General features: G+C 35.3%; 2 protein-coding genes across 2 annotated transcripts; one reads left to right on the top strand and one right to left on the bottom strand.

Annotated features, from left to right (window-relative positions):
- The first annotated feature begins 8,660 nt into the window (after window positions 1-8,660).
- Window positions 8,661-11,446, top strand: LOC132189381 (cytokinin riboside 5'-monophosphate phosphoribohydrolase LOG1). The gene is made up of 7 exons (XM_059604110.2): window positions 8,661-8,953; window positions 9,576-9,673; window positions 9,793-9,823; window positions 10,161-10,260; window positions 10,579-10,649; window positions 10,756-10,899; window positions 11,045-11,446. Exons 1-7 carry the CDS (start codon window positions 8,819-8,821, stop codon window positions 11,138-11,140), a joined length of 675 nt encoding a protein of 224 aa, XP_059460093.2. The 5' UTR covers window positions 8,661-8,818; the 3' UTR covers window positions 11,141-11,446.
- Window positions 11,447-13,283: 1,837 nt separating this feature from the next.
- Window positions 13,284-18,105, bottom strand: GH9B7 (glycosyl hydrolase 9B7). The gene is made up of 6 exons (XM_059604516.2): window positions 17,662-18,105; window positions 17,005-17,288; window positions 16,113-16,550; window positions 15,133-15,280; window positions 14,083-14,249; window positions 13,284-13,971 (listed from the first exon to the last, which is right to left on the bottom strand). The coding sequence occupies exons 1-6, from the start codon at window positions 17,873-17,875 to the stop codon at window positions 13,639-13,641; spliced, it is 1,584 nt and encodes a 527-aa protein (XP_059460499.1). The 5' UTR covers window positions 17,876-18,105; the 3' UTR covers window positions 13,284-13,638.
- Window positions 18,106-19,741: the final 1,636 nt, after the last annotated feature.

A 19,741-nucleotide genomic window follows, 5' to 3' on the forward strand; every position in this document is an offset into this window, starting at 1 on the left:
GATAACTATGACCACCTTCAACTAGGTTTGCACAAAAGGTGAGTGAGAGCAGTGGACGTACCATAATTTTCTGCTACAATAATACTATCTAATATAAATTTTTATATAATAATAATAATAATAATAATAATAATATATACTAAAAATTAGTCTTTAAATATATATATATGTAGGAAAAAAAATATATAAAGACCTCATCCCATAATGAAATTTTATAGAGATTTAGAAAATTAAAAAAAAAAAGAGATTAGCATTAGCCTTATTGTAAGGGCCGGATCGTCTCATATCCATTGTAAGTTCTATTTTGACGGTAGAAAAGACAAAAGAAAAAAGGAAAACTATTGCTACGTCAGACTTTTTATCGTATTTGGATTAATTATAATTTATAAGGAAGACTTGTGAGTTATTATTGGGTCGCTAAAGAGAGAATGTCGTTTTACTTTCTTTTCTTTTTTTGGTTTGGTGGAAGCAACAAGGGATCCGAACTTGGGAGGAGAGAGTGGGAGACTGGGAGAGGGTGGGTGGGTGGGTGGGTGGGTAAGGAGGAATAAAAATTGGGTCCAAATTCCAATCAACCGCACGAGTGCGGCACAATCACAGCTTTCAATGGTCGGGTGGTGGGGAATTTGGGGACCCCATTTATCTGAGCGAGCCCTCGGGAATAGGAAACCTCTCAATCTCTCTCTCTCTTCAAAGGCCATCCGGCCAGGCTTCCTTCCTGGACTTTTCCTTTGCACCGTCTTCAATCTTCATGTGTGGGAAAGGAAGCTCTATATAGATGACACTGAAATCCCATTTGACCAATGGGGAGCCAACTAGTTCAACCTATAGCAACTTCAGATCTTTAATGACCTGGAGCCCATCCAGACATGACATGTGATATCCCTTTTCCCTTTGCGGCGGCTTTATTCGGGCAATATGTACCTTTTTTATATAGGCCGTTCTTCCGAAATTCGAACCCGTAACGTAGCATCTAATTGATGAGAGTGAATCTCAATTGTAAAAATTCCATTGAGCAAATGTTTTTTTTTTTAAAAAAAAAAAGTTTATAGCGTTCTGGTTAGGCTGATGGAGGGTTCCTAATTATTTGGAATCTCCGAGAATGTTGGTTGAAGTGTGACAAAGGAAGAGGAATTTTGAGTTGGGACGAAGAAATCTATTTGGGGAGGCTTTGAATGAAGGAATTAAAGCAAAGCAGGAAGTGATGGATGGAATATGGATGATGAAGTCATCTGTGACGCATATATGGTAGTGAATGGCACCGCACGCGAGATGCACCAAGTCTCACCACACAAACTAATTAAACAATTACAAAGTAATCACCATACTTGTTTCATCATATTATTACACCATTTTTTTTTTAAGGTTTTTAATTCAAATACGCGTTTATGCGTAGTATGATTGGCATAAACATGAGGCCCATCATTTTGCAATGAAATATAGTTAATGTAATGTTAGCACTGAATGACCGAGATCGGGTGCAATTAGTTGTCGGCACAAATCTAGCACTCAAGTAACAATCATTTTATCTTAGAGCTAGACATTAATTTTTCTTTTTTATTGTTATCTTTATCATTAGACTCTGTTAGTTTTGACGTAAAATAATTTCAACAATGGCTGGCAACAGGCGGCGACCTTTGGTGAATTTTTTAGACCTTCATCGGTAGAGATCGTGTGGGTGAGAAAATGAGGCCGGGTACTGTCAAATTTAAAAAATGAAAAAGAGAAATCGTTTTACGCAATTTAAATGAGTAATTATTAAGTCCAAAGAGATGGATTCATGCATCAAGATCACAATGCAAATGTAATTAGCATAAAGTTGAATCGATCAGTTCAATAATCACATAATGAGTGATATGCTCTAATTTAAAATTGGAGGTACCACTTATGCTTTCCTGATATTATCTTTACAGGCAACTTTTAGAACAAATCCACACGTGAAGCACCTTCACAATATATTCCATACAAAGAGAGACTTAGCTGATTACAAACTAACCTAGCTAGGTCGACACACCCTTATATTTAAGCTTCCCGACACTCTTGAGCAAAAGAAATTAAAGCAATGCCACGTAGCCACGTTTACCAAGAGTCATAGAATTCGGCGGTGGACAAGTTTTATCTGAATGAGAATATTAGCTTTTTGAAGATATCTTGGGAGCCAGGAAAGAGCCATGGAACAGATTTGGACTCAAAAAGGGGATACAAATGCTAAAAGGGAGTTTGTTATTGCTTCCCATGGCGATGGATGGATGAACTCGAAGGGTCTCATCAGTCATCAGATATCATCTCATCCGCCCGCTCAGTTGAATCTAATCAAGGCCATTCTTTATAGGAGTGGATTAGGTTATTTCTTCTTGCACCTTCCAAACAAAAAATTAATCCCTCTTTGGAGATGTGTCATCTAAATCAACCTCATTAGGAAATGTCTTGTATCACGTGTGAAATGTAGCTAGCTAGCAGTAGCTGGTCAGGAGGCTTAGATCGAAGACCCCTTTTTTATGGAATATAAAATAGAATATACCAACTCCTTCAAGTACCAGTCAATATTTTTCATTTAAAATAATGTCTATATATAGAGACATGCATGTAGATGGGCAAAATAAATAAAAAGGTTACGATATATGTACACGTTTGAGGAAACTTAAAGAATACCGTAAAGAGTTTCAATGGAGATGCAATATGCAAGCATAGATGGAAGTAGCCAACCAGGGTCCCTGTGGGGCCATCGCTTTTTTTGATTTGATCATTTGTGTCCCAATCTCACACAAACAAGATAATTACTTCACTGTACATTGGATTTTTTTTTTTGAACGGAAAATCTCGTGCTTTCATTAATAAAACATCAAATCAAACAATACAATTTTCAAAGGTTACAATATCACGTAAAAACTCTAGACGTTCGTTCATATATCCAAATTTTCTCGGCATTTGGTTGAAAAACCTCTTTTGTCAAACGATGAGCTATCATGTTTGTTTCTCTCTTAGTGTGTTGCACAATGCCACGATTGGAGCCAATCCAAAATAAGCTTTGAATCGTCTATCAAATTCTCATACCGACTCAATGATTGTGCTTTACTGTGGTGCTAAATTTTATAGCAGTTCTTTATTAAGTGAAACTAGACTTTATAAGTGATCCTTAAATAACTTCAATTATAACTTGGTTAGTCCTTTTGAAATAGTAATGTTTTTCCTAAGTTATTACAAATAGTGGTAGGAGAGCTTGAGTTCCCAAGCCTCAAAATTTTCCTAAATAAACCCATAATATTCTAAAAAAACAAAAAAGGTTCTGTCCCTAAATGCAGGACCTTCTTAGAATAGAATAGAATAGAATAGAATATAGAAGAATTGGTTAGTAAAACCCGCAACCAATCACGCAACAAACAACCATATACTCTCATTTGTAAGTAATGTAAAAATATATATATATATTGAAGGCAATAAATGGAAATAATTATTATAAAGAAATGGATATTGTTTATAAAAGAAAGGGAATAGATAAGCTTTGCGGAAAGTTCTTGAGTGGATAAGCCAGTTTGAACTTTGAAGTGTAGTATTATTATGTAAATTGAAAGAATAATAATAATAATAATTCAATGTTCATGGATGGAACACGTACAGGAAAGCAAAAAAATAAAAAAATAAAATAAAAAATAGGTGGCGCTGAGATACTCGCACACGCATGCACCCTTTTGAGAGTGGGGAAATAATATCATGTGGACATGTTTGACTCCAGCAATCGTGGGCCACACGGCACTAAGCCTTTGAAAAAGCTGCTCCTGCGGGAGACTTGTGCCTCTGGGTTGTACCTTCACTCACATCTGGTTTGGTCGTATTCTAATGCCAATGTCTTTTAGATTCTTGTCTCGTTCGTTGGGAGGAAAAAAATCCATTTACTTGGGTTCTCTGAATTTCCCATCAATTGAAAAAAAAAAAAAAAAAAAAAAAAAATTTATAAGATAGGATTAAGAGGCATTATTTCAAAAGTGAGATAAGGGATTTATTTTTTTATTATAATCTAATTATAAATTAGTAAACACTACTTTATGGAATCATGGATACGTGCTTTGTGCATTTTATAAAAGATTAATACGATTTGATAATTTCACAATAATGATAATTTGTATTCAAATTGTATTTTACATAGAAGAACATTGTTGATATTTCAATATTTTAGTACTATTTTTTATTTCTAGTCCAAAGAAACAAGCACCCCAAGTAGATAAACTAACCCTAAATATTGTACTATTTTTTTTGTTGGGTAAACTAACCCTTAATTTCGTTCATTGAGGGGGCCAAACCCCACAATCAAGGGAAACCCCATTGCTATGTGCTCGTGGTATAGCTTTTCCGATTTTGTCCTCTTCAATGATGTATTTATGTGAGATAAAAAAACACTTTATATGCCAAAGAGTTTGAAACTCATTTTAAAATTTATTTAGAAATATGAATCTATAAAGAATATTTAATAATTACTGCTTAAATTATTAACAATTTATGTAACAAATTGTTTGTTAGAGATCTGTTTGGCAGCCTTTCTTGGAAGGAATAGAATACCTTCCACGGTTTACGGAATCACGGCACCATTGTTTGTTCTTATGGAAATATGTTTTCATGCAATTTCAACAAACTTTGACTATAAGAATTAAGAAAGTTACCGTAAATATAGTCGGAGCGAGTGGACAAGCAATGAATGATTTGAGGAAGGTTGTCTGAGATTGCCTTATGTTCCATTCATTTCCCATGTTAAATATTCACTTGGCGGATCTTTTTAATTAGACACAAAGTTTTCTTTCAAATTAATTACTCACATGCATTCTTAATGAAAAATGATCTATACTAGGGGTGTCAACCCAGTTCCGAGTCCCGGTTTCTGGGTTTGGAACCGGGATACCCAGTTTTTTAATTTTGAAAAACTAGAACTGGAATCGAAACCGGGTACCCAGTTATACAATAACTGGCTGGTTCCGGTTGGTACCCAGTTATCCGAACGGGGTAACGGTTAAAAAAAAAAAAAAAATCATTCTGAGCCTATTTTAGGTATTGGGCCTAATTTTTTAGCTTATTTGAGGTATTTGTCTAATTTTTGTGCTTAATTTAACAATTTTTTGCCCATTTTTTAAAAAACACAATTAGCATTTTTTTTCCTAATAAGTTGGGCTTTATTGTGATTGTTAAAAAAAAAAAAACCTAAAAAATCATTGTTTTAGGCATTTTGGGCCTAAAAAAAATAAAAATCCAATGTTTAAAAATGTCCTAAAACTTCATTGTTTAAAAATGCCCTTAAAATCCAATGTTTACAATTGCCATAAAAATTCAATACTTAAAAATGCCCTAAAAATATTAAAAATTAAAATAAATTTTAAAAATATTATTTATATATATATTGGTACCCGGTTTTTTTTTTTACACCCATAATATATACTACGCTCTCATCCTACTGAACTGATGTGACAGTGTCTATCAACTCTTAGATCAGCTTTTATTAAACAAAAAAAATAATAAAAATCAATGGCTGATAAATACTCATCTTAGTGAGATGAAAGTATAATATATAATATTACTCATTTTAATTAAAAGCATTTGATTCTTAATAAAAACATATATAAGTTTAATAAATTAGGTTAGAAAAATTTCTTCAGACCCAATTTAAAAAATTTGTCAAAATGAGTGTGAGAATTCAATCTAATATTTTAAGTTAAAAGAAATCTCATTAAGGTAGTTTGAAGGAAAACTTTATCTTTAACAATGGAATCTAGATCTTGTGGTACATAATTATCTATAATTAATTGAAGCTACATATTAATAAACTTAACCATTACCTTATTTGGGTTGTTAGAGCATCACTGTTCACCGGCCGATCTTTGTATTGGCTAGAGCCTAGGGACCACGATTGGGTAGGGAGACGTGGACCACGACATTTTTCTTTTCTTATGTTTGAGAAAGACTTATTGTAACTTAAATTGTATAATGAAAGGCCAATAAATAGATATTTTGCCACCTTGGCTTACCCTATTTTGTAAAATACTAGGTGAATAATGTATGGAGCAAATAATAACAAATTGGTTTTCCCATAATATCTAAGTTATTTCAATGGTCATTGAGAATCTTCTAAGCACTATATCATGAGATTGAGATTCATTGCAATATTTCAATGGTACCAATTATCTTGGCCATTCATTTAAAATCATTAGTATAGACTGTGACAAAAAAAAAAAAAAAAAAAAAAAAGGCAAATTGTTGGGGTTGTTGAATCAATCGCTATGATTAAAGAAGGTGATTCGGCCACTTCCTAACTGTCTATTGGGATGGCCAAATGGGTTCGTTGGGATGGTTCGGCCAATTCTTATAAAACAAGCCGCCGGTTCAATTATATACTCTATATAGTTGTTGAGAGAGTGAGATGTCCAATACTCTCCAAAACAAAAATGTCGAAATATCTTCGGTCTTTTCGGTTTAACAATTTCTAGAAAAATTATTAATTTGTTATCTAATAGACTAATATAGTGAAAAAGTCTTTTCATGTAATGACTATACACTAATATTACAATTTGAACTATCTTATTTAAATATTTTTTTTTCTAATAAATCAATTTGTAATAACTTTCCCATATTCTAACAATTTACAACGAGCCACCCTAATTTATCTATTTTTTTTAAAAAAAATACATATATTTAACCACAGTTTTTTTTTTTTTTTTTTTTTTTTTTAAAAAAAAAAAAAATTTGTAAGTAAAAGTGAAGCTGTAAACTCATATTCAAAACAAAGGAGGGTCTATCATAAATCTAATCTGTGGATTGGATGTGTGGGCACGTGTGGGGTTTGGACTATAAAATTTTTGGCAGAGAAACCCAAAAAAGAAATGGAAGAAAGGAATAAAATTGGGGTTAGAATGAAGGGAAGGGCAAGTCTTTATCCACCCTTGAACTGTTGTACAGTTGAGACGTGCAACCACCATTACAGCTGTAATACACCTTCATCCAGTAGGTCCATATTTCATCTACATATCTAATCTATCTCCTCCTATGAAGTTCTCTAAGAAACTTCGTTTATATATATATATAGTTTTTTTTTTTTTTTCTTTTCTCTGGGTTGATTATAATTTGCAAGTGGGACAGTGTAAGATTCATAATTTCACGTATCAACCACACAGGTCTTGCATACAAGTACCAGGTCCTTGTGAAGTACGGGTCCCTGCTTAAAATTTGTATGAATCATTTCGTAAGGTAGGCAAGAAAATATCACTACACAAAACTACAATTATTACAATCTTTCTCCATTTTGAAAAACATGGCCATTTTCTTTTTCCTTTTTTTTTTAAAAAAAAATTGATAAATTGTCATTTGAGGTTCTGACAAATAACGTCACGATATTTTAAACGTGACAAATATCTTTTTGTGTATCAAATTTCTTCCACCATCTCAAACATCCTTACCATCATTCATATTTTATCCTCTTGAAAATTAAGAAAAATAAACAAAAGCTATAACTTCTACGCTCACAATATGCATAAGTAGGCCGCATCCACACTTCATACTAGCTGCATTTTCACTTATCTATTCTTATATTTGTAGCGGAAAAGATTCCTCTTTTCTTTCTTAATTTTTCCTAGCTTGTTTCAGAGCAGAGATAATATTGAGAATTCAAACTTTAAATTCAAATGTATAAATTAGATTTTATATATTTAAATCTTGTATTCAGTTTTCTAGATAGAACTAACTCCATGTATTAAGGAGTTCCAGTTTTGATTGTACTCTACTTAAACACTAAAGTCACTCATTATTCTCTTGATTTATCAATTATGAAATTACAAAATTAGTCTTTCAATATTCTCTACATCGATCACTCAATGGGCTATACAGGTGGTCCTATCATCCCCATAATCTCCCTCTCCCATACCCCATTTTCCTTTTCTTTTTTAATAACGTTTAAGATAAATTTATAATTTCATAATGAACATGTCAAAAAATGGTCCCAAGAAAATTATTTATTAAACATGCATATACTACACGAAATCATTTGTTACTTTTAAAACCTCGTAGAGTTATTTGTCACACCTACACGAATTAGTTTAGTAATTTTTTAATGGAATAAAAATGACCATATTCATATACCCAAGACAATTACATGGTCTGATATGGCCAAACGAATATCATTTTCAAAACACTTCAAATATTAAAGATGGACGAAAGTTCAATGTTTTCTTCACGATGATATGGAACCGGTATGGATAAAAATTAAAGAAATTGATTGACAAGGAAATGAAAGGTGGGCTGAACCCCAAATTAAGGACCACAAGACATGGCTATTATAAAAAAGAAAAAGGAAAATATATATATATATATATATCATAACGCACGGGTTAGAGTGCAATCTCAGCAATTTAGCCGGCAAATATGAGAGAGTTCACATAAAACCCATCTCCTTGAGTCTGCGGTCGGGTTTATTGTTTAAATTGTTAGTAACTTATTGCCTGAATTAGTGAAGATTTAAATTTTAAATCCCAAAAAGCCTAAACCTTGTTGTCAATATCAACGTGAAATTCATTTGGTGAAATATCAGGAGACGAGAAGAAGAGAGACGTGAGACGTGTCTTTGATGTGCACATATAAAAAGGGACCAAGACACCCTTTGCCATTCCTTACTTTTTGGCATCGGCTCTTTCAACTTTGAAGCGCTTTGCTGACTGCTCAACACACAACAAACACGTTCACGTTCTCTCTTTAGTCTTTACACACCGAAAACAAAAACGAAAGAGAAAAAAAAAAAAAAACCCAATTGAAGCAAACACACAATTTGGTTTCCATAGCCTTTCCACTAATGGAAAATCAACAGCAACAGCGCCAGCCTGCTTCCACGAAATCAAGATTCAAACGTCTCTGTGTTTTCTGTGGGAGCAGCCCTGGCAAGAACCCTAGCTACCAGCTTGCTGCTATCCAACTCGGCAAACAACTGGTACCACCCAAAACCTCTTTTTTTTCTTTTTTTTTTTTTTTTTTTTCTTGCTGTGAAAAACTTGTTTTTATCTTTGAATTTAATGAGAGGATGAACTTGCTCATTAGGCGACGTACCTCAGAACATGATGTGTTGCTCATGTGACATGATCTGTTTGCGTCCTGTTCCTACAAAACAGAGCCTTAGCCGATTTTTTAAGGAATTATATATATAAAAATTTTCTCTCTTTTTTTTTTCGATCATTTTTTTACTTTCCGCTACCAAGAGCCTTTGCAGTAAGATACCCAGAAGTATTTAAGCAATTGATTGCGAATTCTAGTAGTGATTGTTTGATAAGAAAAAATAGAAGTACGGATCCGAAACAGAGAGCTCTGTGACTGTGGTTGAGCAAAACAGAGATCAGATACAGAGATCTCTGTTTTTGGTATCCTCTGCTTCGTTTTCTGTTTCATGGGCTGGATCAATTAGTGATGAATAAGGGAAAAAGGAAAGAAAAGATATATTTCATGATTATTCAATCAAACAATCTCAGTTTTATAGTAATACTTTCTTGTAAGGCGAAAATGGAAGGGTTTTGTTTGAATTAACCACGTCAGTTTTTAATAATATAAAAGCATTGCAGGTGGAAAGGAACATTGACTTGGTTTATGGGGGAGGGAGCATTGGCTTGATGGGTCTCATCTCCCAAGCTGTCTATGATGGAGGTCGCCACGTTTTGGGGTATCCGCTACGACTTCCCCTCTCTCTCTCTCTCCCTCTCTCTCTCTCTCTCTCTCTATATATATATATAGAAAATATGTGTGTATGTCTTTGTTGATGTTTCTTTCTTTTTGTTGCAGAGTAATTCCCAAGACTCTCATGCCAAGAGAGGTACTTGAATTTCTGACTTGCTTTTGAGAATAAAAAGAAACAAAAAAAAAATAAAAAATAGAGTATATACCATTTTCCCGTAGCTGGTATAATAATTTCAACTTTACTTGACTGCTTTGACAAGAAACATTTCATACATAAAGTCAGTTTCTTTCTTTTCTTATAAACACCCAAACTCTCTTCCCCACAGAGAATGCTTTACTTACATTAATTACATGCAGATATTCCAGCTAAAAATCACTATTTATTTTAAAATTTTAATTAATATTTTAGGTGCTTGTAGCAAATTTATTTATTTAGTGGGAATATAAAAAGAAAGCCTGGTGTATAATTTCAGATCACAGGAGAGACGGTGGGAGAAGTGAGAGCTGTATCAGGCATGCACCAACGCAAAGCCGAAATGGCTCGTCAAGCTGATGCATTCATTGCCTTGCCAGGTGCACCTTTTTTTACATTTTTATTTATTTAATTATTAGATTTCCATTTGTAGTTTTAAAATTTAAATGCGCAATAATTTTTTCATGTGGATGGCAATCATTTACATGTCCTTTCACATGCACACTAGCCTCCTCCTTTCTCTATATACTACCTCTTCTTTTTTCCCTATTATATTCAGAGGGTTTCTTTCTTTATACTAGTTTACATCTTCAAGACTATATATATATATATATATCTTGGCACTTCCCAAGATAACTGTATGCATAACGGTCAACCATATCTGTCTCGTTATTGAATTCAATCTGAATAATTTGCAGGTGGGTATGGCACCTTGGAAGAACTTTTGGAAGTTATCACTTGGGCTCAATTGGGAATTCATGATAAACCGGTAACTCTTCAATTTTTCTCAAGCTTATATATATATATATATATATAATATGTGATTTTAAGTAAAAAGAATTAATTAATTTTTTTTTGTTGTTGTTTGGTTGCAGGTGGGCTTGTTAAACGTTGATGGGTACTACAACTCACTCCTTTCATTCATAGACAACGCAGTTGACGAAGGTTTCGTAACACCTGCTGCCCGCAACATTATCGTCTCTGCCCAAACTGCCCAAGAACTCATGAGCAAGCTCGAGGTACATTGAATCATTGATAATCCCCCTCCCTCGCTCTTTTTGTTAAATCTGTACACGTGGCTTGTGTGTGACGTCACCGTGTATGCTCAGTGGAATATTCAATGCAGCAAAATGATCTGAGCCGTTCATTTTCTTTGATTACCAGGAATATGTTCCCAAGCACTCTGGCGTGGCACCTAAGCTAAGTTGGGAGATGGAGCAACAATTGGGATACACAGCAAAGTCAGACATTGCTCGTTGACCTGATGATCATATATCTACATCACACATGATGGATGCTTAATGGCCGTAGATTTGTAGCAAAAGTCTCCACAAAACACACATAACCTGTAGATGTGAGGTCCACCTGAAAAGTGCCACCACAGTTGTTTTAATTAGCTGTGGAACATGCTTTGAATTTTTTTTTTTTTGTGGGCGTTAATTTTTTGATTTAATTTGTCAATTGGAATCTGATCTCGATGTTAAAGGCCAGTGATTTTAATACTACTTTTACCATGTCGTTGTATATCTCTCTTAAGATTTTATCATATAAGACTATTCTTCTTCATGATTTGATGGGTTGTTATAAGTAACTTTCATGAAAAAGAGTTTCGTCTCATCGGAAAGAAATATCACCTACATTAAAAATGGGTTTAGATCGGCTGCAACGAACAACACAAACAGATAACGTGAGAAAAGTTTTGGACGATACTTGCCCTCTCGAAACAAATAAAGCCATTTGTCCTCCTGTGTGAATTTGCTATACAATAGAAGCAGTTTATTTCATACTATCTTAAAAAAGAGATTAGTGGGGTTGGAAATAGATATACCTACACTAAGACGAATATGGATCGGGTGCAATGAACAGTACGAGTAACTCATATAAGAAGGCTTTAATTTTAAACTCTATTTGTTTGAGCGTTTGTTCAGATTATCCGATCACTTACCTTAAAATAAGGAAATATCGTATTGAATGTAATAGGGTCAACTAATTGTACATGATCCCTGTCCCACTAAAACAGCATGAATATGTGGAAGAAATTTTTGACATTCAATTCTTAAAGTTTTGATGTAACTTGATTTCACTTTATGGGTCTTGTTTTTCAAACATAATGAAGCATTTGGTCTGAAAATTCTTGTAAATCAAGACATAAGTAATTATTATAGAAGTACTAGAAATAACATAATCATCCCGACAGGAGGAATAAATATAGAAATTCAAAAGCAAACTTTTTGAAAGAAGCAGAAGAAGAAGAAGAGGAAGAATGGTGGGGAGTAGGGAGGTTGTTGATTTGGGTGTAGATAGGGTTAGAGATGGATGGGGGGCTTGGGAATCACAAGAATTTGTTGGTGCTTAGTCTGAATCATGGAAGGTCACAAGGACAGCTTTACTAGACCGTACCACAAGGACCATAGAGAAAGTGACTCGTGTGCATGACAGCATGAGGGTGAGAAAAAAAGTAAAGGTGGAGACTGGAGAGCAAGTGGCCCCTGGCCCCCCATTTCTTTCTCTCTTCTATGTCTATGTGTAATGTGTTGGTGTTGAGCAATCGAAGCTGTGCAGATAAGGGGCCTGGGACATTTGTACCACTTGCTGCTCACGTTGGCGCATGGCAGTTGCTAACAAGTTTGACTTGGATATTTCGATCATTCCATCCTAAAAGGATACCACTCCCCTTCAATTTCCTTAGACGACTAAGCTTGCAACAGTTTGCCAGTTGGGAGTGTCAGTAAAGATTCCGATTCTCACCAATTACTTGTTTCTATTGTTGAGAAGTAACTGTGATGTGATTTGAGCGTCTATAAGATTCACTTATCCGAATAGGTCTCGAGATTCACTTATCCGAATAGGTCTCGAGTTGCTTAAGCAGGTAAGGCTGGTAAGCTACAAAGGGACAATTATTTGCGACAATTATTTGCGAACAAGTAATTTTTGAGAATCTTGATGGAATCAGGAACACAGTGTAATTGTATGCAAGATTTTTTTTTTTTTAATTGATTTTTTAGTTTTATATATTTATTTTTATAAAGAGTGACACATGTAATAATTTCATTGGTGCCACCGTGGCCCACTAACAAAATCTGTCAAGTGTTTTGACGAAATTTGACTACAAAGACTAAATTATTATTTTAGCATACCCGATGACCTCTGAATTATTTTATATACTGCACGAAGCTATATGAAATTTAGGCCAACCAATTGATTTTGCAGTTATCTATTTTTTTTAATCCCTCCTGCAAAACAAATAATAATTAAAAAAAGAGAATAAAAATAAAAAATAAAAATCATGGTCGGTCTTTTCTCTCTCATACCTACCAAGCTAACCTAATCCCACAAGGACACACCAAGTGGGGAAAACATTAGGCTCCAAACATGTCCTTAGAGAATCTGTGCACATGTAATCTAGTTTCCTCCATACTTAATTTTTGTTTCAAATTAAGGGGCAGTAATATGCTAATATTCTTGTTTCCTCCATCATATTACATAAATTGGTCTGCACTTTGTTGGTGGGAGATGGAACACAAAAAATATAATACTATAAAATGAAACAATAACAAATTGTTACATAGACACCGCAAGAAAGGAACCATACCTGACGTTTACTAGAACAATTGACCAGGAAAGCTCAGAGCAATTGAGCCAAACATCATCTCACTCTTGCAAACCAACCTAATCAGAAGCTAAATTTTGCAGTGCAACTGGTCATGCAAATGGCTAGCTATAGTACAAACATGGCGTAATTATGTACTGAGGCAGCTTTAGGTGAAGGATTGGACAACTGAAGAGGTGGTGACCAAACTCGATAGGAGGCCGACTAGGACGGCACTGTTATACGTGGTTGGTTCTCCTTGCATGGAGTTGTTCCGGGAGTCGACGTAAGTTTCGTTTAGGAAGGGCCCGCCAACAAGCCCTCCGACGGCTACATTTGGGTTGGGTTCAGTTGAGTTGAGCCACTTGAAGCCATCAGTGCAGCCAGTCTTTGCATTAGTTGGAATTGAAGCTCCCCTATGGTGCACAAATTGTGGGTATTTATCCCCATACCCCACAAGAAAACTCATTTTCAAGGGATTGCCACCCAAGAGATAATCAGCCTGGTAAATAGGGGCAGCAAACCAGGACGTTAGCACTTCCCGAAGTGTCATGGTCATTTATTGCTAAGATCTACTGCCTCTAGGAGACCTCATAGAAAATGGACATCATACCTGAGATTTGGCAAAGTCCCGAAGATCTGCCGCGGAGAAGGATTTTCCATTGCATGATATCTTCGCAGTTTGTGATGTAAGCATGTAATTACTGTAAAGAGTAGCCAAGAATGCAGAAGCAACAGGATGCTGCAGAGAGTTCCACTGACTGACCCATACGAGACCACCTGAGCCACAGAAAACGTGATGGTAATAAGCATGGCATTCTAAGAATTGCAAATTGGATGGTTCAAAGCATTAGTTGTTCTAAATGACCTGAAAGCATATGCAAGACTTCCATTCTGGATATGTATTGATACCTTGGAAATGTTAGGCATCTTAGTTGTCTAAAGCTTTCCTGTATTCTAATTTTCCTTGCCATAAGATGGTGCATCAATTAAGGATGATTTTTTATTACTTAATGATCCATTTAAATGTTTACAATAAAAACACAATATTTACTTAAACCCATTTAGCAATCATAAGCGCCAAATACTCGTTTTCCTAGTCTCTAGAACCAAAGCCACCAATTACTCATTCATTTATTTATTTATTCATTTCATAAGCCAATTGCTCATCCATTTTCTTGTATTAATCTTTTCCTTGTATGGATTCTAGCATTTAATAATTAACAAAATCAGATGTTTCCCTCAAAAGGGACTAGATGGAACAACCTTGGAGGACCCAGTAAAACCCTTGCTTTCTCTGAGTCCTCTGCATTCATATCATACACGGGCAGGCATGGTTTCTTAATACATGACAAATTTTTATTATATTTAAGCTTCACCTAATAGACATCCTAACCATTTGGTGAGCCCCCTAGTTACTAGAGGATTGATCTAGGTTCAATCCATCTAATTGCTGGCTTCAAATATCTGCCATCAGAACATAATTCAGAATGTCAAGAGCAAGCAGCTAAGAGAAGATTTAGTTATGTATAATCAACATAATCAACGTAAGTGGCACAGAACCATTCACTTTAAAAACCAATGCAAAGAAAAGAGAGGGGGAAGATTAGAGTAAATATGTGCATGATTATCCAAGTCTTATAGCATATGTGGAGAAGATTACTGTCGGTTCTACTGGCTGTGGCTGTTGGAGAATCTGGTAGGAGGCCGCACATAACAGCCTCAGCTGTCTTCCTATACATTTGAAGACCATTTTTTTCCGAGTCTGAGATGTCTTTGGTTCCAAAGAAGCTTAACCTGGACAACAGAACCTGTACCAAAATTGTAGACTTGTTTAACAAAGTCTATAAGCGGAACATGCAATTCATGGCTTTGCAAAATATCTCAAAAACCTAAATTAACTCTGTTCATAACTTAGTATAATCTAGGAATATAGAATCACTGGACTCGACTCATGGCTTGAACACTTGAGGCAAAGCCAAGCCAAGCCAGTAACCATGTTTGCAAAAATAGAAGGTTGTCCAGTAGGTTGTAATCTCCTCCTGAAAGTACAGTTTCAAAAACATGTCCCCATGCCATGGTCTTCCGTCAAAAGAAAACATTTATAGAATAACAGAAGGGCAGTTCCATATAAATGGCCAGTAACATCTCCAGAGTCAATTTGGTGAAAGTCTTCATGTGCTTATGTGTGATGTGTTAAAGCTGCTTTAACATGTCACTAAAGATTTTAGTTTCTCATGGTTCACACAATGTATAGGCCCAAGCATCAATTGATAACAAATCTATGTATAAGGCTCATCTATCAGGAGTTTCTCTTAATTATAAACTTTCCATAAACAAGTAAAATTCCAATATTTACAATCTATCTCAAAGTTCACCTCTTGTGCATTATATTTACATGTAAATGCTCATTAGAAATATTAGCTTTTGGCAAGATACGGGATATTGGATGGAACTAATGTAACAAATACTTTCTGGAATTTGTTCATACTTCATAAAACACACTACATGAATATAGAACTAAAAACAAATGGTTTCATTATTGGCATCAAGTTATGAATTTTAAAAACAGGGTATGCCACTAAATATGAATTGGAATAACTTGGCAACAAAACTCCATCTGCCTGAAATATATATTTATACCTGGGTTCCTGCAAGCTTGTTATCCCAACTAAACCAGGTTGGACTTCCAAATTGAGCAAACGCTTTTCCATTATCCTGGGCCACATACTGAAGGTATGATTTATCCCCTGTAGCATGATAGAGCCAGCTAGCAGCCCATAAGAGCTCATCTCCAAATCCTGTTGAATTGTAGTAGGTCTGGACCTCAGGGATGCTAAGACTATAAGAAACTCTGTATGTGTCAGCAAAAGTAAACAATTTTTGGGCATGCTTAAGGAGTGTTGTTGAATATGAAGGGTCAACTTTCTTAAACACCAGAGATGCTGAAGCCATAGCTGCTGCAGTCTCAGCTGCAACCTCTGTTCCTGGAGCAGATGTGTTGATCTGCGTGAGTGGCCTCTTCTCAGTCATAACTTCAGGCCTCTCCCAACAACTATGATCCGCTTTAGCATCACCCACCTGCACCAAATTAAAAGTGAAAAGAGAAACACATGTCAGAAACTTGATTACTCATGACAAATGGAACAATATTCAAGCACTGCTTTATTTTCCCATGGGAGTCAAAAGATGCGTCCCTAATTCAAAGCCCAACTTCTTTTCACAAAACAAATGAACAAATCAAATAGACATTTTAAAATAGAGTGGTTTGATCTCATCCCATGGCCTTGACAACGCAACCAACAATTCCGGGGCATAAGAAAATAAACCGCAAAAAATTCTTCAGCTATCCGTTTCCTATGCCAAATTCATGCAATTATAGATTACTTACATGAAATTTTTTTGTTTTTCACGATACTCATGGAAAATTTTGAACAATTGGTATAAAAATTAGTGCAAAGAATGGACAGACACATCCACCAAGACACACTGCTATACGAGAATTGGACTATTTCTAGTAGAAGGCAAGAATAACCTGAATGTAGAGAACATTATCGGACGGATGAGCATTGATAAGGTAGTCAGTGATCCACTTGAGCGAGTCTTTAGCTGGTTCCAACTGACTCACTGTTTCCATCTGATCTCCATACTCAAGGATGGCCCAGGACAACACTGTGGCAGTAAAAGCCATCGGAAAACCAAACTTCATGTGATCCCCGGCATCGTACATTCCTTTCGACAGATCCAACTTCGCTTCTCTTCCATCTCTCAGAGCCGAATCCCCTCTCCAAGATATCGGGTTATCTACCAACTTACCAGCTACAATAACAAAGCAGCATAGCCACCTCAAATTAACAGAAAATGCCAACAACAAAAAAAGAGACAAAAATCTAATGGTGTAGTAATTGGCAGTATATCCTATTATTCACCATTTCCATTTTCAAGCTGTGAAATTTACCAGTTGGGTTTTCATATTTCAAACAACAGAAACACAAATGATAGTAACTAAATCCAAAGCTCATGTCACTTTTCAGATCCTCATGCAATTATATAATTTATCGCCTTAGGCCTAAATCTATCGAGCCGGCATTGAGAGTGATGGTACAAAGCATAATGACAGTGAAATTGAATGCATTGAAACGCACAACACCACATTGCATAAAAATTCATGGAAAAAGAGAAAAGTACTAACATTTTTGTACGTCGAAGAATTGCATAGAAACTTTGAGAGCGTCGGAATACTTCTTGACAGTGGCGCCGGGAGGACCAGGCACGGGAGGCGCCTTGTCGGAGTGACTCGTTTTCTTCTTAATTGTGACCACTACCGCAGCAACAACGACAGCCAAAATTACCAGAACCAAAAACCACCCACACCACCCTTTGGAACTCCCCGATTTCTCTCCCATTTTCACAACGATCCACTTTGAAGGCCTAGATCTGACTCAAACCCAAACACATTGTGCGGGAAATGTGGTCAATAACAGGCTTGTTTAAGCTTCAAAACAAGGGAAACTAAGCCTAGTTAAGAAAAGGAGAGTTGGATGGATCTGGGCCAAACCGACAAAGATTGGTCCCCGACCTGAGCAAAGATTTTTCTTTAACTTTTTTTTTTTTTTTTTTTGTTAATATGGTTCTTTGGAACACCGACAAAGGCAATCACTAGGGTTAAATCAGTTTTTTATTATGTTGAGGTTTTGAACGATGGAAATGCCCCTGCACTGCTGTGATTCGTGATTAGCGAAATCCCAAGTGACTTGGACCGTTGAACTGGCCACCGACAGGAGGGTGAATGACACAGACCGTTGATCTTAAACCCCGCGATTTTCTCGCACAAAACAAAAAAAAAAACATGAGTTGCCGTGTTTTTTAAACCTTGACAAATGACAACGAACCTTCATTTTCTTCTCCTTAAAATGACCTAATAACAAATAGTTTGGTAAAATTGCAATATGAATTTTAAATTTGTAGTTTAACTTTTTAAATTATGAAATTTTTTGAAGAGAATTTTTTTTTTCCTCCTAAATGGTCTTCCCAATAACTTGTCTCTTTTTTAAAATGCACTTTTTATTTTTAATTTAAAAACGTAAATTTTTATACATTTCAAATTGTTAAGGGTGGTGGTGTAATGGCCCAAGAAAATTCTTAAGTGGTAATGTAAGTACTATGGTGTGAATTCGAATTTCTGCAATAGAAAATTTACATGCCTGATTAGTATAAACCACCTTAGTTCCCATTGATGCCTTGTGATGCCCTGGCAGGATGGGCGGTTAAGCTATGACTCGGCTAGACTTGAAGGGGTACGCCTGCGATTTCTGTCGTCTAGGTCCCTCTTGAGCAATTTTCTACGAATTTGTCCTATTATGGTCACATCCAGGTAAAATAGTTACAATTGGTCTTTCCTTTCAACCTATTTTGAATTAAAAAGAAAAAAAAAAAAAAAAAAAAAAGCATACTTTCTAAAATTTTGTTAAAAATACACTTTTGACCTTGTGCCAGGCAAACACTTTCTTTATTGATTGGACTAAACGAACGTACATTGATATTTCTATGTTGTGAGTCTATCTATCTATTTAGGAAAATCCCAAAAACACCTTCTTCTCAAGAAACTTCATATATATATATATTTTTTAAAAAAAAATTATAGTTTCAATGGTTAAAAGTTAAAACTTAATACAATATTGTAGTAATTTAAAAATAAAATAAAATTTAAATTCTGAAAAGAATTATTTTTTATTAAACAATCAACGACATGTCAACAACTTTTTATAAAAAATAAAATAAAATAAAAACGACATGGTAACAAATATGGAGCCTCATTAGTCAATTTCATTGACTCCTTTCTACTTGTCCTTGGTGGGCTGAGGTCAAATCATGGGTCAACCTATCTTAAGGGCTTTGACCAAGTGCATCAAAAGTTCTTCGAAGGCTTTCCGGATCGGAATCCAGGCCCAATTTCATTCTCAATTTCAATGCACAAGGCTTTTCGAAAGTGGCTGAAAATAAAAACGGACTTGAAGGATGAACGGCAAAAGCAAGCAAAACTAGTTGAGCATCACAATTGGACTTGAATGCCAAGAATGACCTTGAAAAATCAAAACCCACAAATTAGCCCAAGGACCATGGCCGAAAACATTGGTGAATAGAAGGAGAAAAAAAAGAACTAAAAAAAAAAAAAAAAGGGGGGGGGGGAAAAACTTCACTTATCTCGTTAAATTCCCTTATAGGGTCCGTTTAATAAACGGTTTTGGCATGATTTCGGCACAATACTATTC

This window comes from Corylus avellana, chromosome 9 (genome assembly GCF_965113065.1).
Source record: "Corylus avellana chromosome 9, dhCorAvel1.hap1.2, whole genome shotgun sequence".
NCBI lineage: Eukaryota > Viridiplantae > Streptophyta > Magnoliopsida > Fagales > Betulaceae > Corylus > Corylus avellana.